The following is a 14423-nucleotide window of genomic DNA, read 5'->3' on the forward strand; positions in this document are numbered from 1 at the left end:
GGTTGTTGGTGTGTATTAGCTTAAGGACTATGGGAATGGTGGTGGGGCACTTTAGAGATGGTCTTAAATCACTGTGGTTGAGGAGCTCTTAATTTCTCTAGGGTACAGTAACTACTGGTGGTGTTTAAGAAGCTTCTGATTTTGGTGGTTGACAGTGACCAAGGCATCCTAGTGAATTCTGATGGCTCCTGAGGACATCTGCTTGACCACTAGGCTGCCTGCAATTATGACAGAGGGTCAGCATCTGACAGCAGAACTAGACAGAGCCATGACAATGAGAAGAACTAAAGCTTCCAAGGCAGCTAATCAGAGAAAGTATTTGGGAAGAGATCCCAGGTTCTCAGAATGAGTGGATATGGTCTCAACAGCCATACCTCAAGAGTGTGGGTTACCAACCACCAGGATCTTGAGCTGTTGGGCAAATCCCCAATTTTGCATTCTGCCGCTGGTAGGTGACCATATATGTCCCTGCTTCTAGTTTATGTCTGAAGTATCTCTTTGAGAATGGATATCAAGGGTACACATTTATAGTGAATAATCAACGCTCTGGCTTTTGGTGGGGGGATGTGTTTGAGGTGAATGTTCTTGATTATGTATTTTAATTTACTCATTACTCTTTTGAGGACCGTTTTTTCATGTACTTGGAAGCTATAAGAGCTTTTTTAGGTAATTCTTTTGTAATTTCTTTCAAAAAATTGTTTCATGTTCCTATGGTAAAAGTAGTTTAGGTTCTAGGTGACCTGGATTCTAGATTCTTATCTATTATATAAAACTGCATTATTTAGTGGATACTGATAAGTATTTGTTGTATTATAGTCCACAGCCACAGAGGAAATCCTGGATCTTTTAGGCCAGTTCTTTAACATCTTTCAGTGTACTTTTTCCTGATATTTTTGGCATCTACTTGGCCTCAGTGGAAGAGGAAGCTGTTTCCCTACTAGAACTACCTGGATGTTGTGAATGGGCTTTTTGCGTACATGAGGAATACTGTGCAGGCTGTTGTCACATTCATTGACTTGTTAAGTCCTCCAACTCTTTTAATTTGAACCTGGTAAAATTGCATAAGCTCTGAGCTGCCTGTTGTAAAGGCTGGGTGGACTCATGAATTGGTAATGAACAAACAGAATAAAGCTGAATCCTTTGTGGTACAAGGCTTTTAAGTGCCACATCAAACAGACCTGAGTAATAAACTGGAATGCTGTCCATCAGCCTATGAGCACCATTTTATGGACATAAGCTCCCACCCTCACAAGATGAGGACAATCAAAGAAGCCAGTGGCTCCTTTGCCAGCAAACTGATTTTGAGTCAGAAACTTTAGTAAATTTTTGACATGCTAAATGGTGATTTTCTTTTTCCTTTTGTGTTTTAATATTTCTTGTGTTTTAAAGTTTTCTAATTATCACTTCTCTGAAAATGTAAGCAGAAAAGAAGTTTCTAGTGGTGTTAGCCAAGGCATTGTCTGGCTTTTAATTATTATGAACATAAAAAGTTGTTGAAGATTTCTGCTTTAATGTGTTGACTATTTTCAGATGCCCACAGTATGATCACTATTTAAAATAAATAATATATCAGTTGGGTTCTGTGACAAAAATTTTTGTTAGTAAAAGGAAATAATGTGTTGGCTGTTCTTAATTTCCTCCCCTATTTTTAGAATATCTAGAATTCTGTCCTGTTTAGAGGGTTGTATTTAGTGTTTTACTAAGTTATTTGACTTTTTAAAATTTACTGCCTGAGTCAATAAAAATGATTATTGCTTTAGACTTTTAGGCATATGTATATGTGTTAAAATAAATAGAACTAAAAATTTTAAAGTGTCTAAAGTCTGCTATGGTATAGTTAAAAGCTAAACACACAGAACATGTCTTTTATAAGATTGCAGTCTGATTTGGTCTGCAATGTAAAAGTGCTTTTTGTACAGATAAAATAACTGGAAAAATTCTGAAGCAACATAAAATAAGTTTGCACAAGGTGGACACTGCTTATTATAAAGTAAAAGTGTTTTTAATTAATCTAAGGTTTGTGGAGTTGTCCTAAATTTGACTTGGGAGAATGGATAAGATAGAGAGCAGCAGAGCAATGAGGTATGATTGTGGGGCCGGGACGGGGCAAAACAGCAACTGAGAATATACTTGACTCATGTTAAAGACTCTTAAGGATTGACTTGATAGAGTGGCTGCCACTGTTGGGAATAGGGAAAGATCAGGTTGGGGGAAGGCAAATGATGGAGGAAGACCCAAGGGATGTGGATTTGATCCGAGTAGGAGAGTAGGGGCAAAGGGAGTAAGTGATGAAAACAGTTGAAGATTTGCTTTATCTCATTAACTGGGATGAAAAGAGACTAAGTAGTAAGTCAGTGGTAGGGAGATAATAGCTGTCACTTTCTGAGTGTTGACCATGTTTCAGATACTGAGCTTGAGTGCTTTTTATACATTTATATCCCATAATGCAAGTACATTATTTCCATTTTACATATGAGGAAAGAAACTAAGATTCAAAGATATTAAATAACATACCCCAGGTATATAGCTTGGAAGTGGTAGATCAAGGTATGGAGAAAATTTTCAGTCAAGAAAGAATCTGTTCTTAAACACTGTGCTAAACTAGAAAATCAGTGAGGCCATTTCAGGGCTGGTAATGTTGCAGGGGGAAAATATAATAATAGTGAAAAATTTTTTTAACCTGCATTGTCTAAACTGATCTTCTACCACTAGATGGGGTATCTATATTGGTGAGGCAAAGTGTTGACTGTATTGAAGAGTGAGGGGAGTAGTGGTGTAAGTAAAATATGGAGTACTTTAAGACTGTTCTGGGTGAGCAGTCTAGAACTGCCTTATATGTATGTATGACTGGGGTATGAGAGGAGAAAACGATAACAGTGGTAAGATCTTGTGTTTAGCCTTAAACAGTAGCTTAAAGTGATTGAATTAGATATATGCTAGCTCTAAAATTCTGTTATGTAATGAATACTTATATAGTAGAGCAATGTTAGTGTTAAGGAAAAAAGGAAATTAAAAAGACTAGTAAATTCACTCTGATTAAGAAGAAAAAATTAAGTTGAATTCTGAAATACTTAATTTTTTATATATATTTTGGCAGGAACTTTTAGAATTAGCAAAAAGAAATAGTTGACAAGTTTATAAGAAGAAAATGGTGATAAAAAAACCTGGAATGTGTTCCCTATGAATAAGATAAACCATCAAACTCTTTCCCTGCCCGCTGCTCCCTGAATTGCTAGAGAAGAATCCAAGAAAATGTAGTAGACAGTATATCTAAACTTTTACAAGGCATTTAATAACATATCTCATATCTTTGTGGTCAGGATGGAAGATGGTGCTTTTAAAATTATGTAGTTTGAATAGGAGCTGCCATATTCTTAATACACTGTCCACTTTGGCCACAGTGCTTGGTGTGAGGATGGGCCTGACCCACTTGTCCCAGCCAGGCTTGGCCATAGTTGTTTGCTGCAGGGTGGGGATCCCAATGTCCTTTCCTAGGATCTTTCTCGTTAGAGCTCTTAAGGAAGGAGAAGGGCTGGGTATATGTGAACTTGGGAGTGATTGGTAGCCCCTGAAAGAATCTGATCTGTTGTGCGAAACAAAGTTCAAGTGCCAAGAGAAGTGGGTGGAGGAAGTATCTTTGAAGCCCAATTACCCTCCTGCTTAGCCCTTTCTTTAAATCCAACTTGCTTGGGCAAAAAGGATTTCTGTTTGAACCAAGAATCCTGGCTCATACAATAGCAAGATGTTTTCTATGACTCTTCACTCATATTGGGCTTTAGCTACTGTGAAACAATACTGGTTCTGCCTTTTTTAGTCTAAAGATCATTCTCAAAAGAGAAGATGAATTGAGTTCTGCTTTCTGTGCCATCCATCAGATTATATCATTCACTGGCTCTAAGCTATAGGCTTGTATTTTTCTTGTTACTCCTTTTCTAAACAGAATGAAGCTACGTTATTTAATTGATGTTGATAATCATTTGAATTATAGTCCAGGCCGGTGAGGAAAGCCTGGACCTTTGCTATCAGATCTCATTAGGTTTCAGGATCAGAAAATCCCACTTGACCTGGAGGTGGTCCAGACCACTTTTGCCTGAGGCTAGAAGATGACATTATGCTTGGTCTAGCATCTAAGTCAGGCTCTGTTGAGAAGGACAAAAGGATGTTATACCTATTGGGCTGTCTCAAATAATCCAGTCTGTAATTGTATTTAAGTGATTTTAAAGTAATGAATTTGTTACTAATACCTTCATTAATATGCTTTTGAAGATTCTCTTAAATACAGAATCAAAAGGTTTGATGGAAAGGCCTGGCTCTCAGATTCAGCTACTGTGTATTAAAGGTTTACTGTTGGATGAGTACTGGTAGAGATTCGTGTATGTTATTTAACTTAATTAATCCTCACCGACACTTTCTAAGATAGGGATTATTGTCTCCCGATGCAAATAGGAAAACTGAGGTTTAGATTAAGAACCTGTCTGAGGTCACAGAGCCAGAAAGCAAATGAAAGAGCTGGGATTAAAACCCAGATTTTAAGATTTCAAGGAAACTTTCTCAACTGGATTTCCTTTAGAGAATTAATCCCTAGTGCCTGGGGGTACTCACTGTATGTATGAATTTCTCTCCTTTGCATTTAGAATGGTAAGAGAGATATATCGTATTTGGAAGAATTATAAAATAGCCACAGAAAGGTATGTAAAATAATAGTGAGGAATAAGGATGCAAATGTGACAGATGGTTAGATTACTGAGCATTTTAAGGATCTTAAAAGCCTGCAGAGTGACTTGGCACAATACTCCCTTTGTTTATAAAGTGCGAATTTATTAGTGTGAATCTACCTTTCTCTTAACTTTGCAAACCAAAGTAGAAGTATGATTACCATACAGAGGAAAATATGTAATGTCTAAAAAGGTAGCATCTGTATCTAAAAATGCATCTACAAAGTGCTGATTATGACACACTACTAAATTTATTTCCTAGCCCATAGTTTATAAAGCACTGCTGTCTGGTACATGCCTAAATATGGATTATTTCATCATAGAACATGCGCCTCATCATCAGCTTTACTAAATATTGCCAAATTTTTCCCTAAAGGGTTTATACCAATTTATAGTCCTATCAAACATGTAAAACAGTTGCTGTTTCTTCATTTTTCTTTTTTTTTGTTGTTCATTTTTCATCTATACTTGGTATTATCGGACGTTAACATTTTTAAAATTAATTAGATTGGTGTGAAATAGTCTCTAGTTTTTCTGATTTTGTCTTTCTTTGATCATCTTGAACATCTTTTCATGATTAACATTAGAATTTTCCCCTTTTGTGAATTTTATGTTCCTCTTCTGTCCATTTTTTCTGTTAGGTTGTCTTTCTTATTGGTAGGCGTTTGTTTCACTCTTGAATACTGATCTTTTGTGGGTTGTATGTGAAGTGGTATCTTCTCCCAGTCTGAGGGGCACCAGAATCCAGGTCTGCTCATTCTGTTACATATCCTTTGTAGTCTACTTCTTATGCTTAACCAGATTAACTGGATGCTTCCAAGGGAAGTTGATTCCTGGTAGGTGCAGCCATAGCACATTGTTAAGTTCATACACCAGTTTTTCTTCAAAGTAGATTGGGAAATTTTAAGAAATGTATTAACACTATTAGAGAAATGGCACTTAGGAATTAAAATAAATACTAAATTTTACTGTGTATTTTAAAGTCTGACTGATCTGTAAGAATATTGATGATATGTGGCCAGAGAGGCAGGGTGGTCTATTTAGATTTCAGTTTCATAATGGTGTTCTATTAAAGTTATTTACTTCTCCTCTGCCTCAGCTTCCAGATTTAGAGTGTCCTGGATTTCTTTTTCCAAGCCATAACATCCTCTCCGGGCAGACACACCCTTGAATGTGTGCTTTTTTTGTTTTTAGTTCTTGTTTGGATCTTTTCTTCCCATTTAAGAACATCATGCCAAGGCTTTCCTTTGCTTTAAAAATATGAAAGGAAAAAGTATAGTAAAACAGAAGTGCTAATAATAGACAGGTATTTCTCTTCATTAGCCGCCTCTTGGCTGGTTTGCTATACTGCGATTTTCTGGGCAGCCATGCAAATGAGTTTGGTCACCTAGCAACGGAAGCTGGGCCTGAGTCCAGCTCTGATGTAACAGTGAGAAAGAACCTGCAGTTATAACAAAAGGAGTTTGACACTGTATATTCCTTCAACCTCTTTTTATAATCTTAGCTTTAAATTTTAATACATGTGACCAGAAAATAAGCTGTTAAAGAAGTTTTCTTATCTACCTCAGTGGTTTAAACTGGAAAATCAGAATGGTTAGGGAGCTCAGAAAATTTCAAGAAATCATCTAATACATTGCTCATTCATGCTTATTTTCCGAGCATAGTAAATAAGTTATAGAGCTTGAATATAGAGAGATTTTGAATGTAAAGGTGTTCGATTTTTCTTACCTGTGTAGTGGAGACCATAGTAAGCCTTAAGGAAATAAAGTTATGCAGAGGGGATCATTGTAAAACTTTATAACAAACCCAAAGGAAATTGTTTAAATATCAGTCTCTTCTTAAAACTTTCTGTGTGATGAACATTTATTTTTGGTATGTACGTTAAGGAATGAATTCAAGGAATTCTTTTGTTTGATCTGAGCAGATACTGTCTTGGTGGTAGCTATTAAAATTCTGACTTGGTATATACTGCCAAATAAAATTGTCTGTTTTAATATGGTCTGTGCTTTGAGCTGACCGATGTGTCTTCCAAAGTTGTTTTATTTTCTTTTTCTAAGGAACAGATACCTGATAAATTTGTTGAGAGTTGATGTGATTGGGGAATAATCATTAAATGAATAAGTAGAAACCTGAAGGTTGTATTTGGATTTAATGAATTTGATAAGTTAGAGAGAGACCTTTCTTAATTAGTCTCAGTGATTCTTTGCTTATAGCATCCAGTTAGATACTTAGAGAGGTATAGGCAGATTCCCGAGTTTGTAATGAATTCTGTTATCTTCAGAGACCCACTCCTTTTATTAATTTGCATGGCCCTTCGGGGAGTAGAATATGGGAGAGTATAACATCAAACACCCCCTGGGCCTCTGCTCTAGTCCAGAAGAACACAAAGTAGCACTACTTCTAGTGATCTAGTTTCACTTCCAGTGTTCTAGTGGTCATAGCATAAAGATGTAATAACTTGCCTAAAAGTATTGATGAACTGATAAAGTTAACTCTCAACAGGCAGCATCTGATAAGCAGAAATGAAACACAAGACCTTATATAAACAACTGTGGTTCTTCTGTGCTAGCGAACAGTCTATTCAGTATGTGTGTGGATGCTAATACTTAAGTATCCAGATACTTTGTATTATTTCCATTCTTCAGGTTAAATACTTGGCCAAAAAAAAAGGTCTATAAAAAGAAAATGAATAAAAATTAAGAGTGACAGTAGTCTTGATTTTTTGTTTGTGTTTTGTCTAAGTGATTCAAATCTTTATGTATTCAGTTTTAGGCTATTGGCTTGACATCTAAAAATAAGGTAGATAGCTCTTTCTAAGGAAGAAAGATGTGTTTAATTTTGGGAGAGGAGCACTCCTGCATTGTGATTATAAATAGTAGGCTATTTGCAGTTGCTATTGCAGGTTACTTACTACCTGTTCTTGTATGTCCTATCAAATAATCCCATATTGGTTGAACTGTATTTAAGCAATGGTTGAGTAGGATTCCAATTTTAGTTAAATCTAAATGATCTTGTCTAATTAAGTTTATATGCTTTTAAAAAGAAGTGCAAGACATGTATTAGAGAGTAATGCCTGTGAAAGATAAAGGGGGCGAAAGTGGAATTGGGCAGGGAAAGCTTTCAGACCATGATATAGATGTACTCTTCCTTCACCCTTGATGTTTCAGGTTTCCTTCTGATACTGTTTTCTTCTTTCTGAAGGACTTGTTTTAGCAATTCTTTTAGAGCAAGTCTGCCAGCAGCAAATTTAGTTTTCCTCCATCTGAAAATGTCTTTATTTCATCTTCATTCCTAAAGGATATTTTCAATGAATATAGAATTCTAGGATAATAGTTCTTTTCTTTCAATACTTGAAAAATGTCATGCCACTTCTTTCGGCCTCCATGGTTTTTGCTGAGAAATCTGCATTCACATACTGGCGCCCTTATAAATAACAAATCACTTTTCTCTGGCTGGGGCAAGATTTTTTCTTTATTATTTGTTTTTAGCAGTTTGATTGTGAGGTGTCTGGGTAAGATGGATTTCTTTTGAGGTTATTCATTTTGGAGTTTGCTAAATCTTAGGTTTATGTCTTTTGCCAAGCTCAATACTCTTAAAATATTTTTTTCTGTACCACACTGTTTCTCTTTTCCTCTGTTATTCTGATGACACAAATGTGAGATCTTTTGTTATTTTCCCACTGTAACGCCAAACTCCTGGGCTCAGGTGATCCTCCTGCCTCAGCCCTCAAGAATAGCTGGAACTACAGGCATGCCACCATGCCCAGCTAATTTTTTCTATTTTTAGTAGAGATGGGGTCCCACTCTTACTCAGGCCGGTCTTGAACTCCTGAGCTCAAGCAATCCTCCCACCTCGGCCTCCCAGAATGCTAGAATTACAATAATTGCTCTGAAGTCTTTAATGATTCCAGCATCTGTCATCTTGGCATTTGTGTCTATTGATCATCTTTCCCATTGGAGTTGAGATTTTCTCGATTCTTTGTATGCCAAATAATTTTGCAGTGTATCCTGGCTGGACATTTTAAATATTATGTTACAGTACTCTGGGTTTTATTTAAATTCTGTGGAGAGTGTTGATATTTTTGTTTTAGCAGTCAGTCAGTCTGATTGGGTTCAGGTCACAGATTCTAACCAGTCTTCTCTGGGTTGTAGTTTCAAGGTCATCTTTGCTTCTAAAGCCATTACAGCTATTCAAATTTGTCCTATGTGTGTACCACCCAGTAGTCAGTTTGGGGCCTGTGAACTAGGTTTATCCTCTAGTTCAGTTTTCAAAGTCTGTCATATGCCATTTAGAGTCAAGTCCTCCGTGCATGCCATAGCTCAAGGCCAAGCTCAGGAGTACATAAACTGCTTGACCATTCCCCCACCAACTCCGACCTCAATACTGCAATTGTTGGGATTTACCATGGATTATTTAGCTGATCATTCCTATGTTAATGGCATATGTGTTTTTTCTTCTCTTCCCAACCTTGCCACCCCATTATAGACGAGGCTGCATGGAGCATGCCTTCACAGGTTATCACTGCATACCTGTGAAAATATTGCTATAGTATAATGCTTGGAAATCAATGTATTCACTTGATTTCAATTTATTCACAGAAATCATTGTTAAATCTATATATCTCTAAAAATATATCTGTTTACTCTTCGAGCAATAATTTATGGGAATGACAAGTTTTATTACAGAAAGGAACAATGGAAAAATTCCTTTCTGTGATAGACTATAGATAAATTGGAATTGGGTACTTATAGGGAATATCTCAGATTGAAAAGAAGACCATTTTTCCTCTTAGGTGATGTGAAAATCATCTAGTCCTGATTTCATTTCTTTTTTTTTCCCCCCAGAATTTTGATTCTGACATCAGCAGTGTGGGAATAGATGGCTGCTGGCAAGCAGACAGCCAGAGGCTTCTCAATGAGGTGATGGTGGAACACTTCTTCCGACAAGGAATGCTGGATGTAGCTGAGGAGCTCTGCCAGGTAACAGTGTGCCAACTGGGAGGGTATGTATGAAAAAAAAACAAGGGAACTGCTTGGAGTTTGCATTATTTGCAAAGTGAGGTTTTGAGTCTTCTGCTAGCTATAGATAGATTTTAAATCTTTTAATTATTAGGGATGACTGCATTTTATTAGGAATTTTTTTTTAAGTGGTGAAAATTATAGCCCTAGAACTTGTTATCTGAATTGTTCTTTCCTTGTTCCTGGTGCAGAAGGTTGGTCCCAGATCATGAATCAAGGGGATCAGAAGAGATAGTATTTTTCTTCATTTCCCCTTTTGATAGGGAAGGTTAGTATAGCAGAGAGAAGAGGAAAGGGACAAAACATTAATGTTTGTTCTTCTGATCTAGAATTTTATCAGTGAATTTCAGAATAAAATTTACTTCAGGTGAACAGCATTTGTCTTTTATTTCTGTTAGACATGAGCTTAGGGATCTTAGAACAGTTTGCTAATACCATGAAGTCATTATGGTAGCAGCTGTTATGTAGTCAGTGTTTACTGCAAGCCAAGGCCCTGCCTTTATTCCTTGGTGCAACCCTGTGAAGTAAAAATTATTGTTCCCATTCCACAGATGAGAAATCTGAGATCTGGAAAAGTAAGTAACTTGCTCAAGGCCATACAGGTTCTGCATGAAAGAACTGGGATTCAGTCCCCAGTTTGTAGTCTCCGTATTCTTTTTTAAGCCACTATGTGCAATTACATTTTTTGTTTGGAAAAATGAAAGACTAAAAGAATTAATTCAAAACCAGTCTCTAATTTAAGCCTTTCTATTTTTAACAGATGAAATAAATGATAACTCGGATCTTTCTCTGTATCTTACAGGGATTTTATGTGTGTGTCCGTACAAATTTCCTAAATTGTGTCATTGAGGATTAAGTTTGTTTTTAAGTAACAAAGACCCCAAGTAACAGTGGTTTAAACAAAAATGAAGTTTACTTTTTCTCACACAGAAATAGTGAGACATCCACAGCATGTATGGTTCGGTTCCATTAAGCTCTCAGAGACCTACACTCCTTGTAGATCTACTGTCCTGGACCACAGCATGGCAGCCAAAGTTGCAGCCACACCTTTGTACCCTAGGAATGAACAAAGAGTGCATGCTTTTATTTCACTGGGCAGAACTTACGTCTTGCAAAGCCATACCCAGCTTTATTTTCCATATGGTCGTCATGTACCCTGCTGAAATTTGGAGGTTCTACTGTGGAAAAGGGGGAAGAATGATACTGGGGACAATCATTAATCTCTGTCATAGAAATACATGTTAAAAGGAAATTATCTTTAATGATTTGCCCCATATTCTATAATCTAGCAGATACTTTTACCACGATCTCTTTGTCCTGATCACTACTAACAAAAATTCTTTCTGTGTTTTTTTTTTTTCCCCAGGAATCTGGTCTTTCTGTAGACCCAAGTCAGAAAGAACCATTTGTGGAGTTAAATCGAATATTAGAAGCATTAAAAGTCAGAGTTCTGAGACCTGCTCTGGAGTGAGTTACTGAGTTTGTTTTCTTTTGAATACTTGGAGAGAACTCTCTGTAAGAAAACTTAATTAGAACACACATTAGAGGCCGGGCATGGTGGCTCATGCCTGTAATCCTAGCACTTTGGGAGGCCAAGGTGGGCGGATTATTTGAGCTCAGGAGTTCGAGACCAGCCTGAGCAAGAGCGAGACCCCATCTCTACTAAAAAAAATAGAAAGAAATTAGCTGGACAACTGAAAATATATATATAAAAAATTAGCCGGACATGGTGGCACATGCCTGTAGTTCTAGCTACTCGAGAGGCTGAGGCAGTAGGATCGCTTGAGCTCAGAAGTTTGAGGTTGCTGTGAGCTAGGCTGACGCCACGGCACTTTAGCCCAGACAACAGAGTGAGACTCTGTCTCAGGAAAAAAAAGCACATTAGAGATTTTTCTTTTCTTTTTTCTTTTTTCGGGGGGAGACAGAGTCTCTGTCACCCCAGCTAGAGTGCAGTGGCATCATCGTAGCTCACTGCAACCTCAAATTCCTGGGCTCAAGGGATCCTCCTGTCTCAGCCTCACGAGTAGCTGGGACTACAGGTGCATGCCACCATGCCCACCTGATTTTTTATTTCTTGTAGAGGCGGGGTCTCACTCTTGCTCAGGCTTATCTTGAACTCCTGAGGTCAAGCAATCCTCCAGCTTCCACCTCCGCCTCCCGGAGTGCTAGGATTACAGGTGTGAGTGGAGATTTTTAGATATATTTATCCCAACTTGGGTAGACTTCAGAGAAATCAAAGAATTATTATTTCTTTTAGCCAAGTGAAATAGGGGAGGTGCAATATGAGAAAATGGTTACAGCTTGTTTCACTAACCAGTTGGTCTGAATTCCCATGAGAGAAAAGGGTTTCCTGTATCCAGGCTATATCACCACTTTGTGTGGACTAGCATTATAACTGAAGCACTGTTGTTCAGGTAGTGCTGTTGATATTTGAGCTTCCATAATGTACTGTGTTCTGTGCTAGCATTCTAAGAAATGATTTAATTGGTTATTGGAACTAAATGGTATGCTACATGAAAAAAGCAAATCTTTTTATAAAGCCATTCTATTCTTAATTACTGTGGATTTTGGTGATTCACTATGAACTTCTCATTGATAGGAATTATCTGAAGTGACTAAGTAAGCTATGATATCCTAGAGCAGGGTCAGCAAGCTTTTTCATAAAGGACAGGATAGTAAATATTTTAGGCTTCACAAGCCACATAAGATCTCTGTCACATAATCTTCTTTGTTTCATTTTACAAGCCTTAAAAAATGTAAAAAGCCATTCTTGGCATTTGCCATACAAAAACAGGCAGCAAGCTGTATTTGGCATGTGCCATAGTTTGCTGAATCCTGTCCTAAAATTTTTTAATCTGAGGATTACCAGATATTTGTAATAAATAGCTCATAAAATAAAGGGAAGAAACAAGACAATAGAAGCAATGATATTGTGCAGTTATACCCTTAGAATCCTGGTATTTTAATACTGAAAAGATTTAAGATGAGTGTTAACCAGAAAAAAATAGTTGAGAAGTTGACTTTTAAAAAAATGTACAATTTTTTCTTAACTTTTCTTCCACTAACCCATTTAGTTCTTCATAGCATAGTTTTCTGTTTATGATCATTTCTCAGTCTTAGAAGATTTTGCATAGTTCTAAAACAGCCCAGATGACCAGGCAGAGAGAGATTCGTATGTAAACTTCTAAGTTGTAAAATTCCTGTATAAATTATAAATATGAGGTGTAGGTACTATATATTTAAAAATTGATCTTACTTGAGATCTGTGGGAACCTGCGGCCTTCTGATTTCAAGATTGTTCTTTTTTAAGCACCAAAGGAGGCAAGAACAGTGTATTCTTTCTTTGCTATACCACTTTTAATAAAAGGATTTGTTCTGTAAAATTTGTTCAGTCAAAAGGCCACACTTAAGGACCTCTAGAAGGCCGCATGTAGCCTTAAGGCCGCAGGTTCCCCACCCCTGGAAGCAGATTTTAGGTTTTGACATACCTGGGAGATAAATTCAACCAAGTACATCTAACACCTCTTAAAATCTGTCAACCATTCTTCTATAAAGAGAGTAAGGGATACCTTCTGAACCTGGTTCATAAAACTAAATAAATAATTTTTGAAAAAAAGAAAATAAGGGAGCCTAAATATAAAAATGTAATGATTTCTCCAGTTTTATAGTGATTAGTAAATAATATTTGGGTTGTTATTCAAGGTAATATTCACTTATCCATGCATTTCTTAGGTTTTTCATCAGACTTCTATTAAGTACTTACAGTGGCACTTAATATTTGCTGCCTCAACTATGCCTTTCATAGTACTCAAGACTTTTCCTTTAGGAATTAAGAAAATTCTTAAGACCCTTTTAACTTTGTGCTTTTTCTGTAAGGGATAAGTTTCTTACTAATAACCATATCATATGTATCAATTATTTCTGTAAATGTTTCCTATTACTTGTAGCCTTAAGACAGTCTCTGTCAGGCAAAAGGAGGACTCCATTTTGTGCAGTTGGTGGTAACAGTAGGGATTACTGTACAGTAAAAATTTTCTTATTTGACTTTTCTGGAAATATTGCCGTATTAAGTTTCAGGATGGGGGAATGAAGTGGTAATTATACGTAAGTCTTCTTGAGTGCTTATTATGTGCCTGGTATCGTTGTAAACATTTTATGTGTCTTAACCTTGTTCAGGCCTCATAATAACCCCGTGAGGTAGGTACTCATTTTTTCAGGGGAGGAATTGAAGCCAAGCAGATGTGCTGTGAAAAAAGAATGTTGAGTCAAAAGATTATATGAAAAATGCTTCCCATAATATTTCCCTAATATTCTTATGTAAGAAATTAACTTATTAAATGTGCCATCAGTAATCCTACAGTAAAGAAACTCATTTAACTTTGTATAACCCAGTGTTTCCTGTGTATATTTGACCAAAGAATCCTTGTTCTCCCTCCAAATAACACCTATTAAAACCCACAAAATTGGAATTCTACAAAACGTAAGTTTAGAAAGTGATAGTTTTATAGAAATCGCCATTGCAACAACTCAAACTTTTCTAATTCTTGCCTGTTACTGGTAGATGCAGAGCAAATATTTACTGAGCATCTTTTATGAGCTAGATTCAGAAAATTCACTTTATTCAACTTATAGCAAAAGTTGAAAGATACGGGACACCAGTTTGGGGGATTCTGGTTCAGATACAAGGGGA

The 14423-nt window shown here is 36.7% G+C and overlaps 1 protein-coding gene across 3 annotated transcripts in view; it reads left to right on the forward strand.

Annotated features, from left to right (window-relative positions):
• RMND5A (required for meiotic nuclear division 5 homolog A) overlaps positions 1 to 14423 on the forward strand; it is a 60479-nt gene that overhangs the window by 22147 nt on the left and 23909 nt on the right. For all 3 annotated transcript variants that reach the window (XM_045550031.1, XM_045550032.1, XM_045550033.1), the window contains exons 3-4: positions 9560 to 9694; positions 11100 to 11200. In XM_045550031.1, the coding sequence (XP_045405987.1) occupies positions 9560 to 9694; positions 11100 to 11200 (236 nt within the window). The remainder of the gene's footprint in view (positions 1 to 9559; positions 9695 to 11099; positions 11201 to 14423) is intronic.

Source organism: Lemur catta, chromosome 4, assembly GCF_020740605.2.
Source record: "Lemur catta isolate mLemCat1 chromosome 4, mLemCat1.pri, whole genome shotgun sequence".
Taxonomy (NCBI): domain Eukaryota; kingdom Metazoa; phylum Chordata; class Mammalia; order Primates; family Lemuridae; genus Lemur; species Lemur catta.